The sequence below is a fragment of the Somniosus microcephalus genome, chromosome 22, assembly GCF_052327205.1.
Source record: "Somniosus microcephalus isolate GS21.2 chromosome 22, FLI_Smic_1.0, whole genome shotgun sequence".
NCBI lineage: Eukaryota > Metazoa > Chordata > Chondrichthyes > Squaliformes > Somniosidae > Somniosus > Somniosus microcephalus.
The window spans coordinates 62,727,812-62,746,597 of record NC_141008.1 but is presented as its reverse complement, the minus strand read 5'-3'; the positions used below and the strand labels follow the sequence as shown (position 1 = coordinate 62,746,597).

Genomic DNA, 18,786 nt, shown 5'->3' with positions numbered 1-18,786 from the left:
TTAAAGGAGATACGAGGAGTGGAACTGGGTTAGGTGCTGAAAGGAGGAGAAGGTGCCAGAGGAAGTGAAGGAGAGACAAAGATGTGGTTTTATGTTAAGGCCCTCACCGTCACCACGGTGGTTTGGGCAGGGCAGGTGGCAGAAAGTATAGCTAGGCGGAGAAGCTTTAGTAAGGGGTAAGGGGTCACCACCTGGGTTCTCCCCTCTCTAGTGGATCAGTGCCACTCTGGGACACCGATCAGAGTCCCGCTTTTGTTGCTGCAAAGCAATTTAACACAGTTGCATAGAGTGGGCAGGAATTCCTTATCTCACGAGAATTCCCACCCCACTCTGTGCAAGAACATTCAGTCATTTCAGCTTACAGCAACAGGACTTTATCTATTCAAGAAAGGAGGGAGAGAACAACAACAACAACAACTTGTATTTATATAGTGCCTTTAACGTAGCAAAACGACCCAAGTTGCATCACAGGAGTATTATAAGACAAAAAATTTGATACCGAACCACATAAGCAGGTGAGTTTGGTCAAAGAGGTGGGTTTTAAGGGCGTCTTAAAGGTTTAAAAGGAGGAAAGAGAGGTAGCGAGGCGGAGAGGTTTAGGCAGGGAATTCCAGAGCTTAGGGCCTTGGCAACAGAAGGCACGGCCGCCAATGGTTGAGCGATTATAATCAGGGATGCTCAAGAGTGCAAAATTAGAGGAGCGCAGATATCCCGGGGGGTTGTGGGGCTGAAGGAGATTACAGAGATAGGGAGGGGCGAGGCCATGGAGGGATTTGCAAACAAGGATGAGAATTTTGAAATTGAGGCATTGCTTAACCGGGAGCCAATGTAGGTCAGCGAGCACAGGGGTGATGGGCGAACGGGACTTGGTGCGAGTTAGGACACGGGCAGCCGGATTTTGGATCACCTCAAGTTTACGTAGGGTAGAATGTGGGAGGCCAGCCAGGAGTGCATTGGAATAGTCAAGTCTAGAGGTATGTATGAGTGATTCAGCAGCGGATGAGCTGAGGCAAGGGCAGAGACGGGCGATGTTACGGAGGTGGAAATAGGCAGTCTTTGTTATGCTGCGGATATGTGATTGGAAGCTCATTTCAGGGTCAAATATGACACCAAGGTTGCAAATAGTGTGGTTCAGCCTCAGACAGATGTTAGGGAGAGGGATGGAGTCAGCGGCTAAGGAACGGAGTTTGTTGTGGCGGGGACCAAAAACAATGGCTTCGGTCTTCCCAATATTTAATTGGAGAAAATTTCTGCTCATCCAGAACTGGATGTCGGACAAGCAGTCTGACTATTTAGAGACTGTGGAGGGGGTCGAGAGAAGTGGTGGTGAGGTAGAGCTGGGTATCATCAGCGTACATGTGGAAACTGACGCTGTGTTTTCTGATGATGTCGCCCAGGGGCAACATGTAGATGAGAAATAGGAGGGGGCCATGGATAGATCCTTGGGGGACACCAGAGGTAACAATGCGCGTGCGGGAAGAGAAGCCGTTGCAGGTGATTCTCTGGTTACGATTAGATAGATAAGAATGGAACTACAGGCCAGTTAGCCTGACATCAGTTGTTGGGAAAATGTTGGAATCCATTATTTAGGCATCCTCATACAGGAAACACAGAAAGTTAGCATGTTGATACAGCAAGCAATTAGGAAGGGAAATGTCATGTTGACCTTTATTGCAAGGGGGTTGGAGTATAAGAGTAAGGAAGTCTTGCTACAATTGTACAGGGCTTTGGTGAGACCACACCTGGAGTACTAGGCAGTTTTGGTCTCCTTATCGGAGGAAGGACATACTTGCCTTAGAGGCAGTGCAACGAAGGTTCACTAGATTGATCCTTGAGGAGAGATTGAGTAGATTGGGCCTATAATCTCTGGATGAATGAGAGGTGATCTCATTGAAACATATAAGATTCTGGGGGGATTGACAGGATAGATGCTGAGGGGTTGTTTCCCCTGGCTGGAGAGTCTAGACCTAAGGGCGTAGTCTCAGGATAAGGGGTCAGCCATTTCAGACTGCTATGAGGAGCCATTTCTTCAGAGGGTTGTGAATCTTTGGAATTCTCTACCCTAAAAGGCTGTGGATGGTGAATCGTTGAGTATATTCAAGGCTGAGATCGATAGATTTTTGGACTCTAGAGGAATCAAGAGATATGGAGATCGGGCGGGAAAGCGGAGTTGAGGCTGAAGATCAACCTTATTGAATGGCGGAGCAGGCTCGAGGGGCCATATGGCCTACTCCTGCTCCTAATTCTTATGTTCTTATGTTAAGGGCCCCAGAGCAGCATTGAGAGTGAAGAATCCTGGAGCTTCACCGAGGGGAGAGAGACCTGCTCTGCACCGATTTTCATCCTCTGTTGCCATTTAGGATCCTGTTTCCATCCAATTTTATCCCTTCTTCTCCTGAAAGTGCTTACTCATGCTATAGCACAGTTCCATAAGTGTTAGTTGCCCTTCAGTAACTCATACAAGTGCCCATTTTTCATGTGTGACCCTAAATGGTGACATTTGGTCGTGGGGAGCATCACAACGAAGCCTATTCTTCGGCTGATAATCACATACACACACTTTCCAACAGGAGGCACTGAATAGCAAACAGCAGTGAGAACCCTGATATTTCCCCCCCCCTAGTCACGGGGTGCTGAAGCCAAAAATAGCACCCCTAATGCTGTCTTGGCTGGTATCAGCCAGCTCAGCGCGTACCAAGGAGAGGGGCTGGGACCTCCCCGATATATAGGCACAGTTCCATAGTGGGAAGTGCATTTTACCAACTGAGCCATCAGGGTAGGCCTGCAAAGAAATAAGTAAATGAAAAGCTTAAAAATATAATGATTCATTTTTTTGGCAAGGCTAATGGTATGCTGAGCTTGTTGACCCCATTACTCAGAAGTTAATGGAACCTAAACTTCATAATCACCTGTTGTGATTTTTTAATAATTGCTTCCAGTAGAAAGAGGGTCGGTAACCAGAGGACACAGATTTAAAATAATTGGCAAAAAATCCAGGGGGAGATGAGATTTTTTTTTTTAATTTTTTTTTTTTTTTTATAAACACAGCGAGTTGTTCTGATCTGGAATGCAGATTGAAAGTGTGGTGGAAATAAATTCAATAATAACTTGGATATCTACTTAAAAAGGAAACATTTGCAGGACTATGAGGAAAGGGCAGGCGAGTGGGACTAATTGGATCGCTCTTTCTAAGAGCCGGCACAGGCACGATGGGCCGAATGGCCTCCTTCTGTGCTGCATCATTCTATGATTCGAATTGTAATCAAACAAATCTTTCAGGTGGATCCCCTCTTTAAATGTGAGCTGCAGCAATGCATCATGACAGTGACATGCTAATGGTTTCTGTTTTAGGAATCTGCCTCCAATGGGCCTGCAGGAAGAACTGGAGCAAATCCCAATATAAATTAGAGACAGTGGCTTAAGGAGGTCGCTTGAATCTCACTGTTCCAGGACTTTGCAAGCAAGGGAAAAAAGCACGTCACCTACAAAAGGAGCTGCGAAGAAAAAAGCAAGCCATTTACGAGCCTTATCTTGAGCTGTATCAATGCTATTTACCTGGTGTGACTAAGGTATTGACCACCAAATAAATTTGGAACCTGATCCATTGATTCTGCAGTCACAATAGGGCACTGTTACTTGCTGATAACAGTGTGTACAAGTACAGATAAATCCGTCCTCAGTGACAGATGGAGAGACAGCAACAGGGTGACAAACATTCTCACGGCACCCTGCTGGTACCTTCATTAGCACGGCAAATGTAAGTCTGACAGAATACGTTTGCCTGCCTGTTTACTATTAGGCACCTTTACATAGCCACTTGTTCAGTTCGGATTATAGGGCTCTGGCGTTTGTGCTCTGGCTCCGTGAGCTCATACTGCCGAAACCGGCCCGTTTACTCCGACAGCAGAATCAAAGACCCAGGAAAAACTGTGTCTACAATTGTGCCAGCGGGAATAAGGGAGCCAGGGATAGCTGTGTAAATAGAGGAGGGCGGTGTATGGATGCTCGACTCCCGTGATCCAAACTAAGCAAGTGCCAGTGTAAAAGTGACTCTTAACTGGACTTGGGGGAGAAAAATTTGTGGGTCCATGAATTTTTATGCTCGATTCACATCAGCGTTTTTACGTTAACAGGGTTTAAATGACTAAATGTTATTCCAGATAAAAGTCCATACCAGCTTCATTCAGCAACAAGAACTTACATCTCTATGGTTCTCCTCCTGTACAGAAATATGTCGCAGAGTGCTGGTGGGAAACCGTGGTCACTGAGCAGGAGGAAACAATGGAAAACAGGAAATGTAAGGGTAGGGGTGAAAGTCCTATTGAAGAGGAGAATCATTAGAAAGTTTTTGAAAGCAGGTGGTAAGGTGCAGGATTCAGTGCGGGGGGTGGGGGCAGGGGGAAGAGGGGGGAATTCGGAAGCCAACAATGAAACAAGTAATAAGTAGTCAGGCTGGCCACTGTACAGACTTTGATAAACTATCAAGAAAATGCATGCCTAGGATTATAGGGGCAGAATTGTATTTACATACAATATCCCCGACTCTAAAAAAAAAATGCAAATAATCTGTACGGAAACACCAATTACATCAAATTAGAGGGTGTTAAACTAAAGGTCATGAGTAGATATGACCCCTGGGAGAACGTCTTTTACCAATGACTTCATTTTAAATAGCACTATTCTTGTGGCATAGTAATTTGTACCAATAATCAACTTAATATGGTGCAATGTCATTTTACATTAGATAGATTTATAAATATATGTATAAACCTGGACAATCTCATATCCATATATAGATATACTAGCTGGGGAGCCCCGCGTTGCGAGGGCAATTTTGGGGCGCTTGGTCTCCCTGCCCCTGTGTGTCCCCCCTCTCCCTGTCATGTCCTCTCCCTGTCCTATCCCTCCCTCCCCTCCCCTCCTCTCCCTCCCCTCCCGTCTCCCTCCCTCCCTCCCTCCCCCACCCCCACACCTACCCTCGCCCACCCCCCTCCCCTCGCCCACCCCCCTCCCCTCCCCCACTCCCCTCTGTCCCTCTCTCCGGCCCCTCCCCCTGCCTAGCGCCTGAGGTCCGGAGCTGAGGTCCCCCGCGTATCGCGCGGCTGATGGACGGCCGCTGTGGGTGGGCGGGCGGCGCATGCGCTGATCAGTGTGGGCGGCGCATGCGCGGTCAGTGCGGGCGGCGCATGCGCGGTCAGTGCGGGCGGCGCGAGCCCCCCGCGATTTCCCAAGGCTCTCCCCCCCTCCCCCGCGATTTCCCGAGGCTCTCCCCCCCCCCGCGATTTCCCGAGGCTCTCCCCCCTCCTATTAAATTGTTATTTAATTCCCTAACACATCATTAAAATATTTACCTTAGTTCCCTAACACACAGAAAGTGTGGGGGAAAAAATTCTGAACAATCAAGATGGCGGCCACTCACCTCGGTTCAAAAGGATAAGGCCCGCCCACACACGCACCGATTGGTCGACCGGTCAGGTCACCGAAGCGTAGGATTGGTCAATCGTCGAGTCACTCGACACTCAACTGTAGGAAGGAACCCGCCGTCCGATTGGTGGACCTCGACGTCACACGGTCGCTAATGAGATGTTAATGAGCGGAACGCTGAACGTTTTTGGGATACCGCGGGCGGGATTTTTGTCCGGCCGAAACGTAAATACGCCTATGACCGGTCCGGAATCGCAAGCTTTCTTTTGAGGCGACGCGCGCGTCAGTACGCTCTGTAACTTTCAAACGTATAGAGAACGGACAGACAGACAGACATCGGGACAGACAGAAGAGCCGCTTTATATATATATAGACTAGCTGGGGTGAGCCCGGCGTTGCCGAGGCTTTTTCGAGGGCATGTTGTTGTTGGAAGAGAGAGAGAGAGCGACTGGGAGGGTGGGGGGGCGGCAGAGAGAGACTGGGGGGGGGGGGGAACAGAGAGAGACTGGGGTGGGGAGGAACAGAGAGAGACTGGGGGGGGGAACAGAGAGAGACTGGAGGGAGGGGGGAACAGAGAGAGACTGGAGGGAGGGGGGAACAGAGAGAGACTGGAGGGAGGGGGGAACAGAGAGAGACTGGGGGGGGGAAACAGAGAAGCTCTCCTCCCCCCCCCCGCGATTTCCCGAGGCTCTCCCCACCCCCCCCCCGCGATTTCCCGAGGCTCGCACCCCCCGCGATCTCCCGAGGCTGTGTGCTGGCGTCACGGGGGCCGTGCGCATGCGTGCCGGCGTCAAGGCGGCTGCGCAACTGGCGGCCTCTTCATTTTTTTTAAACTGATGCGTGCTGGCGTCACGGGGTGGCGGGCCGTGCGCATGCGTGGTTGCCGTTTTAAAAAAAAGCCAGAGCGGGCTCTCGCGGGCGGGCGTCGCATGCGCGGTCAGTGCCAGCGGCGCGAGGTGGCCCGCGGGGAGTAGGCAGGGAAACCCCGCGGGCTGGCGGCCGTTAGAGCGGGGAGTAGGCAGGGAAACCCCGCGGGCTGGCGGCCGTTAGAGCGGCTCACTTCGGGCCCCGACACCGTCAAACCTGAGAGGGGGAAGTAGAGAGAGACAGAGAGGGAAGAGGAGAAGGAGAGAGAGGGAAGAGGAGAAGGAGAGAGAGGGAAGAGGAGAAGGAGAGAGAGGGAAGAGGAGAAGGAGAGAGAGGGAAGAGAGAGAGAGAGAGAGAGAGAGAAATTTTTGGAGCTTCAGGCCTGCCTGTAGCGGGCCTGGAGACCAGCACCGAGTCCCCCCTGCGCGAGGGTGAGGAGGAGGGGGGGGGGGGGGTTGCTAAACACAATATAAAACTGAAATAAATTGTTAATTAATTCCCTAACACATAATTCAAATATTTACCTTAGTTCCCTAACACACTGAAAGTGTGGGGAAAAAAATCGTGAAAAATCAAGATGGCGGCCACTCACCTCGGTTCAGAAGGATAAGGCCCGCCCACACACGCACCGATTGGTCGACCGGTCAGGTCACCGAAGCGTAGGATTGGTCAATCGTCGAGTCACTCGACACTCAACTGTAGGATGGCACGCGCCAGGAACCCGCAGTCCGATTGGTCGACCTCGACGTCACACGGTCGCTAATGAGATGCTAATGAGCGGAGACGCTGAACGTTTTTCGGATACCGCGAGCGGGATTTTTGTCCGGCCGAAAGGTAAATACGCCTATGGCCGGTCCGGAATCGCAAGCTTTCTTTTGAGGCGACGCGCGCGTCGGTACGCTCTGTAACTTTCAAACGTATAGAACACGGACAGACAGACAGACATCGGGACAGACAGACAGAAGAGCCGCTTTATATATATAGATATACACACAATATTTAATGTTATGCTTAGAATTTCCCCCAATGAGGTGACTTTCTGCACTTTAACAAAGCTCACCTTAACTAAATAATTGAAAACTATTCAGATGTTTTAAAACAAATTAATTAAAAGCATGCATATTAATAGCTCTTCGTTCAGGTAGAAACCTGCCAGGTTTGCAACTAAAAGGTTACAGGTTCAAATCTCATTGAAGTCCACCATTTGGCATTCCAACATCCCAAGGCAGGAGCATCACTATGTGGGTCATAAGCAACACATCCATGTGCAGCACTACGTGACCGTGGAAAATTGTCAAATAGTTTTTCTGGCTCAAAGCCAAACACTGTTCATCAGTCCATACCAAAACACTCAGAGGCCGCCGCTGTAAGATAGCCCGACACTGGAGTAGTTAGGCAAGTACTGAAAAAGGGCATTTCGCTTAACAGCAAGTTTACTGGAAAACCCTGTTTAATTTAAGAGGAAGTGACTGCACATTATACACCATTTTAAAGAGACTCTATATTTCAAACAAAAACATTTCTCACCATTGTCTCCTCTTCCCCATGAGAACACTTCCCGGTCATTGGTTGCTGCCAAAACATGTGATGCTCCACACGAAACCTGGGCAATCTCATATCCAAGCAGTGCCTCAACAATCTTGGGCTGGGGGGGGGTGGGGAGGGGGGTAATACAGAAACAGAGAGGTCACAACACATTAGCTGCAAAATGTGATGTTTTGTTGATTTTTGAACAAACTAGAGGTGGTTCCTTGGCCCCTCCCAAAAGAAGCCCTTTTTTTGCCAATATAATCAGAGGTGCTACTATAGTTACAATGGCAGAAAGTGTGTTTTTTTTAAACTAAATTATTATTCTACTCTTGTTGCCAATTGTCTCCCCGCTCCTCTTCTTCTGAGGGCAATGACTAAATGCTTGGATTCAATTCCACAGGCAGTGGGCATCCTCTGGTATCTCATCTAGGTGCCTCATTTGTGTGTAACCCATGACGACAACAACTTGCATTTATATAGCGCCTCGTGATGCTTCACAGGAGCAACATAAGGAGATAGTAGGACAGGTGACCAAAAGCTTGGTCAAAGAGGTAGGTTTCAAGGAGCGTCTTAAAGGAAGAGAGAGAAGTGGAGAGGCGGAGAGGTTTAGGGAGGGAATTCCAGAGCTTAGGGCCTAGTCAGCTGAAGGCACAGCTGTCAATGGTGGAGCGATGACAGTGAGTGTTGGTAGGCTATTCTACAGTAGGGACATCACCGCCAAGCTTGAGTTGCCAGAGGGCAACTGCACCAGTGGAACCACAGCACAGCAGAGACCCAAATATTCAGGAGAAGAAAAGGGGAGAAATTAGCAAAACAAAACTATAAGCATACATGAAATGAGGCATGGCAGAAAATTGTGCTTACCTGTGTGACATCATTAAAAGTGCCATGACCCAGACAACCATTGCTACCATTTCCAAAGGACATTATTATCCCTCTGTCTGAAATAGAATAGTGGGAAAGTATGAAACAAAGGTTGCATCTCAGAAGTGTCCTGAACAGTTCGGCCCTCTTCTACATATTTAATTACAGCCCCAGATTCAAAGTAAAAATGTGCACTCTCTGCTTAACACAATTCTATGCACTTTATTGTTTAGCATACTTGCTCCATGCTGAACATTTGTTTAATACACAGGGGTAACCAGCTTCAAAAGGATAGTAAAATCCCTACTAAAAACGTCACATCAAATTTTCCTATTAATGGGGACGCTGTCAAGTCAATATCCAAGACACAGGGGACATGGCCCAGAAATATCTTTGCAAAGTACTTCCATTAGTTTGTCCTATTTCTGGCTTTTCACTTGCAATGCCAGCTGAGCATTCACTGAGACAGGACTGGTAGCATATTCAGCTTTTCATAGACTTCGCTGTACTCCTTCACATATGTGCATGACAGAAAAGGAAACACGCTTCCAAATAAATCTTAAAGCTCCGTGGTGCCACAAGAATAAAGCTTTCAATGATCCAACATTTTTTCCCTTGCTGTCTGTGGCAAGCTGAACTCCACCCGTCATTAACGGCCCGACCAGGGCAAAAGGTTCAACAAATATTTAAAAATAAACGCTGATGATGACGCTTTCTCCAAAACCTTTAGTCACTTAATCCCATTTACTGAGATCATGCAAGATCATAAGATTGATGCAGATGAGAAAGGCCATTCAGCCCATTCTAGCTCATCAACCCAGGAAAAACACTCGTTGGGGGTGGGGAGGGGGGGTGAAATTGGTCTTCCGAGGCAGCGCAAAATGGTCGACAACAAATCAGCAGCCAGTTTTACACCCCTCCTGATATTCTTTTCCATTGACTTCAAAATCAGGCAGCTGTAAAGCAACTGCCAACTCGCTATTGCCGGTTTTGCAGGACCGCCGATGACCAATTTCACCACCCCCAGTCTCCACTTTCCCATCTCAGCATCCCACAGTTTCTAATGCTGCATACCCACTCCATCCCACTCTGCAGCAGCGCGAAAGATGGTGTTGCAAACACTTTAAATTGATCTCCGGACCTAACTGTCTAACCCAATGGTTTCAGACCTGGACTGTAATTTGAGTAATTAAAAAAAAAATCAATTAAACTATTGTGTGTGACATGTGTGGTGATGCCACCATGTCTCGACATCACCACAGCTCAGATTTCATAGAATCATAGTACAGGAGGAGGCCATTTGGACCATCTAGTCTGCGCCGGCTCTTTTCGAAGAGCAATCCAGTTAGTCCCCCCACCCCCCCCGCTGGTTTTGGACGATCATTCGTCACTGGGACCACCAAACCCAAAGTGAATGCAGGAGCAATTCAATTAAGTATGAATGCACCTTCGAATGATTCCAAGCTTTTTGCCTCCACTATCCTAACCAGAAGCCCATTCTAATTGCTAATCACTGTTTATGAAGAAGAGCTTCAATGATTAAATCTGCAAAGTGGAACATCAGTGTCAATAGCCCTACGTGCAACCCAGTGATAGAATGATTGAGGAAATGCAAAGTGACTAGTCGGGAAAAATATTCAAAGCAATTATAAAATTGCTTTAAATTGAATTCTAACATTTAAAATCTGAGAAACAAAATGATTAACATCCTGACTTTTACAGAACTATTAATTTCAGCAACAACATCCGTGGGTGATGCAGCTTTAAGAACTACAATTTTCCCGATGTGCAATTTATTCATCAAATACTACGCATCAAAAAAGATGCTCAGATTTTTTTGGCTGCTTGAGTCACTTTCTAAGTGGTCACCTGTTGTCAACTGTCATTATTTCACAAGTTCACTGTAATAGCTTGTAATGGAAATTTGTTTTTGCCAATTTTCTCCCTTTTCTCCTCGAGCCATCAAATCCTGCTGGGGTATGGTTCCACTAGCGGTGGACAACCCCCCCATCCCCCAACCACCAGTACCATGCCCAAGTGGCTGCTCTTCATAATGGTTTGTTGGCAGGCTAGTTGATCATTAGTAGCATCACAGAAAATCCTCTCTGTATCACACACGGATAACGGAATAGCGATACGTCACACCTCTGTGCATCACACAAGGATAACGGAATAGCGATGCGAAATGAGGACTGAGAACACAGGTTATTCCAGCCCCCCAGCACAATTTGCACCATAGACTGAATGTATTAAATCTTTTAAACGCGAGTCAAGTATTTCAGTCATCCGTTTATCCTACCTGTAAGGCATGCTGTAAAAAGATCTCCACAAGAGACATGCTTGATTGCCACTCCAGACTGACCTTCCAGAAACCTCGAGATAAACTGTGGTTGGACCTGTTCCATGGAACCAGGGAGGGTTGCGTCTCCAGCACCTACAGGAGGAGCCTGACAAAGAACAGAGGCAGTTAGAAACAGATAAGCATTAGTTTAATCCAGTTCTGACGAAAGGTCAACGACCTGAAACGTTAACTCTGTTTCTCTCTTCACAGATGCTGCCTGACCTGCTGAGTGTCTCCAGCATTTTCTGTTTTTATTTAAGCATTAGTTACTTGCATATTACTGATTTTTATTGAATTTCGGAAAAGCGATGTTATACCAACTTTCATGTGCCACTCTCCCTCCCAGGTTTGTTACTCAAACGCAGAGGCAATAGGAAGTCAATCAGGAATCTGGAGAATTTTTGTGCATGTGCAGTGAAATATCATTACAGATCTTTGTTTCAATCATAGATTCTAAATGACATTATCGCCATCAGGCGTACCTAACCAGTTCAATGACCTTCGTGGGCCAGATGTGGAGCATGCGAGAGTGGCTCAGTTGACTTGTCCCCTGACCTCTCGGTTCCTGCTGAGGAAACACTTGCTCTCAGGAACTCGCTGTGTGGGAAATTCTGCTGTCTGCCTCATCAACAAGTGGAGCAAGTGTCGTTAGGTGAACATTTAGGGAACAGTGATCATAAGGTTTAGATTAGCTATGGAAAAGGACAGGGAGCAATCTAGAGTAAAAATGTTTAATTGGAGGAAGGCCAATTTCAGTGGGATGAGAACGGATCTGGCCCGGGTAAACTGGAATCAAAGATTGGCAGGCAAAACTGTAAAGGAACAAATGGGCTGCCTTTAAAGAGGAAATAGTTCATGTACTGTCAAGGTACATTCTCACTAAAGTCAGAGCTCCCTGGATGACGAAAGAGATAGAGAGTAAGATGAAGCAGAAAAAGAGCGCGTATGACAGATGTCAGGTCTGAGAATCAGGCTAAATATAGAAAGTTCAGAGAAGTGGAACAAAAAAGGGGCAAAGAGAGGATATGAGAATAGAATGGCAGCTAACCTAAAAGGTAATCCAAGAGTCTTCTATAGGCATATAAATAGTAAACAGGCAGGAAGAGGAGGGTGGAGCCAATTAGGGACCAAAAAGGAGACCTACGCATGGAGGCAGAGGGTATGGCGGAGGTGCTAAATGAGTACTTTGCGTCTGTCTTCACCGAGGAAGAAGATGCTGCCATAGACATAGTGAAGGAGAAGGCAGAGGAGATACTGGATGGGATAAAAATAGATAAAGAGGAGGTACTCGATAGGCTGGCTGTACTTAAAGTAGGTAAGTCACCAGGATCAGATGGGATGCATCCTAGGACGCTGAGGGAAGTGAAGGAAGAAATTGTGGAGGTACTGGCCATAATCTTCCTTAGAAACAGAGGACTGGAGAATTACAAATGTTACACCCTTGTTCAAGAAAGGGTGTAAAGATAAACCCAGCAATTACAGGCCAGTCAGTTTAACCTCGGTAGTGGGGAAGCTTTTAGAAACAATAATCAGGGATAAAATTAACAGTCACTTGGACAAGTGTGGAATAATTAAAGAAAGCCAGCATGGATTTGTTAAAGGCAAATCGTGTTTAACCAACTTGATCGATTTTTTTGATGAGGTAACAGAGAGGGTTGATGAGGGCAATGTGGTGTACATGGATTTCCAAAAGGCGTTCGACAAAGTGCCACATAATAGACTTGCCAGCAAAGTTGAAGCTCATGGAATGAAAGGGACAGTGGCAGCCTGGATACGGAATTGGCTGAGTGACAGGAAACAGAGAGTAGTGGTGAACGGTTGTTTTTCGGACTGGAGGAAGGTATATGGTGGTATTCCCCAAGGATTGGTTCTAGGACCGCTGCTTTTCTTGATATATATTAATGACTTGGATGTGGGTGTACAGGGCACAATTTCAAAATTTGCAGATGACACAAAACTCGGAAGTATCGTGAACAGTGAGGAGGATAGGTGATAGACTTCAAGAGAAAATAGACAGGCTGGTGGAATGGGCAGACACGTGGCAGATGAAATTTAACGCAGAAAAGTGCGAAGTGACCATTCTTTCTAGCAAAATGTAAGAGGAAATATAAACTAAAGGGTACAATCCGAAAGTGGGTGCATGAGCAGAGAGACCTAGGGGTATATGTGCACAAATCGTTGAAGGTGACAGAGCAGGTTGAGAAAGCAGTTAAAAAAGCTTACGGGATCCTGGCATTCATGAATAGAGGTATAGGCCTAGAAATTCAGTGGGCTGCGCCACCAGTTAGCGCCCAAAGAGGGCACTCAGTGGCTTTAGCGCCACTGGCCACGCCTCCCACGATATTTAGCAGGGCGCTAATGGCGGCGTTAGCTTGTAGCGCTGCACCGCCACCGATGACGTCATTGGTGTGCGCAGCGCCCCGCTCCCGCCCCGATCGCGATATTTGGTCGCGCTCGCCTCTGTAACGCCGGTCGCAAATCACGACCGGTTCACAGGGCCTACCTGTGGCGTTAGTGGCGCAAATTAAGGTGGAGGTGCGGGGCGGCCATTTTTTCCGGTGGCCGCCTGCCAGCACCTCCTCGCGCCGCCCTCCCCGGCCTCCTGATCCACCCCCCGGGCAGTGCCGGCTGTGTCCCAAAAGCCCGGCACTTCTCCTCGGTGTCGGGCTCTTTTGCTGGCACTCGCGATCGGTGATCGCGCTGGTGCAGGCCCCTCCCCCTTAAGGGGAGGAAGGCCTGCAGTACAGCAGCGCGCCGTGCCACAGCATGTGGCGCTGTGGCACGTAGCGCGGCGATATTCAGTTTGAGCGCCCCAAGCGGGACGCGGGGAGCCTCGAGCAGCGCCCCGAGTCCCTCTTGGGGCACTCCCACTGAATATCGGGAGGGCGCAAGCGGCTCTGGCCGGAGCGCAAATTCCGGCGCCCAGGCGAGCTTGGCGCCCCAAACGCGGCGCCACCGAATTTTTAGCCCATAGAGTATAAAAGTGTGGAAATTATGACGAACCTGTATAAAACACTGGTTTGGCCTCAACTGGAGTATTGTGTCCAATTCTGGGCACCGCACTTTAGGAAGGGTGTGACGGCCTTAGAGAGGGTGCAGAGGAGATTTACGAGAATGATTCCAGGGATGAGAGACTTCAGTTACGTGGATAGATTGGAGAAACTGGGGTTGTTCTCCTTAGAGCAGAGAAGATTGAGAGGAGATTTGATAGAGGTGTTCAAAATCGTGAGGGGTCTAGACAGAGCAGATAGAGAGAAACTGTTCCCATTGGCAGAAGGGTCGAGAACCAGAATACACAGATTTAAGGTGATTGGCAGAAGAACCAAAGGTGACATGAAGAAAAACTTTTTCCTCAGCAAGTGGTTAGAATCTGGAATGCAATGCTTGAAAGGTTGGTGGAGGCAGACTCAATTGTGGCTTTCAAAAGGGAATTGGATAAGTATCTGAAGGAAAAAATTTTGCAGGGCTACGGGGAAAGGGCGGGGGAGTGGGACTAACTGAAGTGTTCTTGCAGAGAGCCGGCAGGGACTCGACAGGCTGAATGGTTATAGCACGGAAGAAGGCCATTCTATGATTCTACTTAGACAGTGCCTCCAATGAACCAGTACCCAAGAGGTATCATTCCAGATCTGTACAGAGCACCTGATGAATTTATAGAATTTGTAGACTATAGATGAATTTCATTTACCAATTTAAAAACCAAACTAAATTGCATTCAAATTGAAAGACTTAAAAAGACTGGTATTTAAAGAATGTACAGCGCAGAAACAGATCATTTGGCCCAACTGGCCTATGCCAGTGTTTATACTCCACATGAGCCTCTTCCCACCCTGCCCCTGTAACACTCTAATACCTTCTTCCTTATCTCATCTCCCAAAAACTTCTTAAAGTGCTTTAATTATTATGGTGTAGTATACAAGGCATCCATTTTGTGCACAGCAAGACCCCACCCCACAAATGGAAATGAAATGAATGACAATGTTGGTGTTGGTTGAGGGAGGAGTGTTGGCCAGGACATTGCATGAACTCCCTGCGCTTCTTTCAATTGTCCCATGGGATCTTTGACGTTCACCTGAACCAGAACTGGCAGATGATTTAACGCCTCATCTGAAGGACATTACCTCTGAAAATGCAAAACTTTTTCAGTACAGCGCTGGAGTTCAGCCCAGATTCTGTGCTCAGGTTCTGGAAGAGGGTTTGAACACACAACCCTCTGACTCACAGGCAGTGCTTTTAATTGTAATTTACCTTTATCACAATGTCTTTTATGATCCCTTAGGCACAACTGATTCTGAAAATTTTCTAAAGCTTACCTCCCACATGATAAGTCGTCCTGATCTGGTCACCCCTGCCTTTTGAGTTCTCCCAGCAGAGACCTGTACTACTTCAGTGTTGAGCATTGGGAGCCGGAGAGGAGAAGTGATTCCACTTCCCCAGGTATACACAATGGAAAGGGGAGGAGGTATTCCTGCCTTATTGGAGTTTGCAAATAACCCACCTGCCATCACAGAAAATATAAGGAGAATTTTCAATCCTATTTAAGCATATTGCACTTAGAATACCTTTACTAATCTAGGTATATTTTACATCAATGCCGACAAGGCAGTAATCTAATAATTAATCGAATAATCTAATCTAATCTAATCAATAGATTTAGATGACAAAGCACGAGAGTGAATCTTGTTGGCTAATCTTTGGTTGAAAGTACAATGTTTTTAACAGTAACAGTTTTGATGTTGCAGTAACAGTGCCTATGTCACCTGATGTTATATGTCACCTGATGTTATACAACATAATGTTGCCCTATATATGGACTTGGGTATGGAGGCATATTCTCAAAACTTTGATGATACAAAATTAGGGAACTTGGTTAACTGTGAAGCAGACTGTAAGCAACTTCACAAGATACTTACAGATGAGGAAGGCCCTTCAACCCAACTTAATTCATCCACCCAGAAAGGCCCTACATTCACCCTATTGCTGCATTTATCTGTTTCTTAACTGATTCCAGTAGTTTCACCTCCACTACTCTGTCAGGCAGACATTCCAAGTGTTGACCACTCTTTGTGAAGAATAACTTCTGATATCGGCCCTAAATTTACCTTTTACCAATTTGAATCTTTGTCCCCTCCCATCCTACTTTCATAGTTTAATTTGAAGTAGTATTCCATTCTACTAACTCTCTTATAGAACTCTATAAGATCACCTCTCAGATAGCTGTTTTCCTGACTAAAAAGCCCAAGTTTCTTTAGCCTTTCCCATAACTCAGGCTCCTGAGCTTGAATGTATTCTTGTGTTTTGACAACCAGAACTGGACACAGTACTCAAGGTTCAGTCTGGCCAAAGAACTGTACAGTTTGATCTCGACTTCCTCTGATTTGTAGTCGCCTGTTCTGGCTATCTAGTTCAACATTCTATTCAATTTCAGGAGAACAGAGAGAACTTGGTAGATTGTAAAGATAAATGTCATATAAAATTTAATGCAGAAAAATGTGATGTGATACATCTTGGGAGGAAGAATAAGGGACTAAATGGTAATACCTTTTATAGGAGTAGAGGAGCAGACAAGCTTATCCACTTGAAGATCCTGAAAAATGTCCCTTTAAGGATGAAGATCACCCAGGATGTGCCCAGACTTCCTCTTTCTCACTTTATGGCTATAGCCAATATTGCCCCCCACCCCACCTCCATGTGACCATTGATCCCACTAATCCTAGCCAGAATGGAGATGAGTAGGTAATTCCCCATCAATGGTGCTTGGGATTGATTTTACGCACATAATTTGTATTATGTATTATGTAACTATCCGCCACTCACTGCATTTTGCTGGAGAAATAACCCTGCTATTATCGGGAGACTTTGCTGCAGTTTCAGTCATGAGTTCAGTTTGCTGTCGTTCATAGAGACTCTTTTTAAATAGACTCTGTTTGCTGAGTAAATAGACTTTGCTATGAAATAGACTGCTTGCTGCAAGTACTGCCGTAAGTCGCACCCCACCTCCAACTCATTGACTCACACAGTGGTCTCAATATTCACTTCGTTAAAAATAAAGAAGTTCAGACACTCAGGACTTCTGGTTCCCTCAGTACCAATTACTCCCAAACAGTGCAGAGAAAGATCAACACTAACATGTCTCCAAATCACAATGATGCCTGTCAGTAAATCTCTCATAACTGCCAGTCACGTGTGTAATTTGCTGTGGCAGGTATCAGCTGGGTCTCACCCAAGAAGAATAAATGGCCAGCACCCACCCCACCCAACTCAATAGGAAGCATGCTTGTCACAGCAGGCTGTGTAGGTGCTGGAAGTTAAACAGAAGTGGACAATACAAACTAGAAGTACAGTGAGTTGTGTGCGGCAATAAAAAGAGTATGTACAGTGCTGGACTGACAACCCAGAGATTGAGTTCAAATCCCTGGCAAGTTGTGAAAATGAATTCAATAAAATCTGATAATTTATTGGCTAGCAGCCTTGGAAACTGCCGGGTTGTCATAAAAACCCGGCTGGTTCACTAATGCTCTTTATCCAGCCTACGCATGACTCTAGTCCCATCTCTGTGTTTGACTTAATATCCTCTCAAGTGGCCTAGCAAGCTACACAGTTCAAAAAAATATCACTAAGAAGTAATATGCCCTCTATTCTATAGTGTGGCCCATTCAAAATAGCGTGCCTGCGTGGTTTTCCCTATTTAAAAGCGGCAGCTCCAGAGCGCTGTGCAGTCGCGTAGCTTAAAAGGAGCATTGCTAAGAAGGCCCACCACCATTCTTTCAGGGCAATTAGGGGTGAGCAATAAATGCCCACAACCCAAGAACAAATGAAGAAAAGGTGGTTAAATAAAGAAATGTACAACAAACATCATTGCCTTGGTATGTGTGTATTTAGCCAACTGCTGCTGGAGATCACTTTAATTTCAAATAAAACAGACTCCTCGCGAGCGGCAGGTTTCCCCTTACCTCTTGACCTAGCACTGCTGACCCTTCCGCTAGTCCGCCTGTGGGAAGCAGGCGCTACTGCCGATAATGGTTTTTCAATTCTGTCAAAAACAAATTGGAGCCTGCTTTCATTTCCATTGAACCATTCAATCCTCCTGATAAACTCACATTATTAAATTTGTACATGCAAAAATCAGACTAAAACACCCGCTTTCTGATTGAAATTTTTACAGTAGCACACAAAGGAAATGTAAAATGTGTGCATATTCAGGATGCAAGTTAGTCTAGGCCACTTACCTCCTCATTTTGACACTGCCAATGTCAGTGTAAAGATTCAGCAGAGCCCGGATGCAAATTGGCTGAGCCATTATCTCATTGAGCTGGGGGCGTTTGGAAGGGTCAAGGCTCAACATGCTCAAAATCAGCTGGCGCAGCTCGGGGCTGTACTGGTCAGATATGGGGGCAAATGTACCACTCATGATCTTCAGCACCAGAGCTGGCAGGTTCTAGAAAGACAAGTCAAAATGGAACAGACGTGAAAGGGACTAGCACCGACACACCTTGCAGAATCTCGTTCCTTCAAGTTTAATTAAAGCTTCAGTGCAGAACGAAATGTCAGCAAGTTGCGAGATTCCAGCAATCACAACATCTCCTGTTAAATAACTCAAATGAAAATATCAAAGCAGCAGCCTGTGGTTCTAGTTTTTTCCAGTTTTATCAACTCCCCCGTACTGAGAAATACCACTGGAATAAAAATTACATTTCAACCTGTATTTCATCACAGTGATAAGTTAGAAGAGCTTTATCTAATTTTTCCTGGGCTACAAA

General features: G+C 46.4%; 1 protein-coding gene across 3 annotated transcripts in view; it reads right to left on the bottom strand.

Moving 5' to 3' along the window:
• The window catches only part of nek8 (NIMA-related kinase 8), a 56,666-nt gene that overhangs the window by 26,986 nt on the left and 10,894 nt on the right, over nt 1-18,786 (bottom strand). For all 3 annotated transcript variants that reach the window (XM_085964937.1, XM_085964938.1, XM_085964939.1), the window contains exons 5-10: nt 18,256-18,464; nt 17,980-18,059; nt 15,340-15,524; nt 10,985-11,132; nt 8,686-8,762; nt 7,819-7,936 (exon numbers count right to left, since the gene is read on the bottom strand). In XM_085964937.1, the coding sequence (XP_085821063.1) occupies nt 7,819-7,936; nt 8,686-8,762; nt 10,985-11,132; nt 15,340-15,524; nt 17,980-18,059; nt 18,256-18,464 (817 nt within the window). The remainder of the gene's footprint in view (nt 1-7,818; nt 7,937-8,685; nt 8,763-10,984; nt 11,133-15,339; nt 15,525-17,979; nt 18,060-18,255; nt 18,465-18,786) is intronic.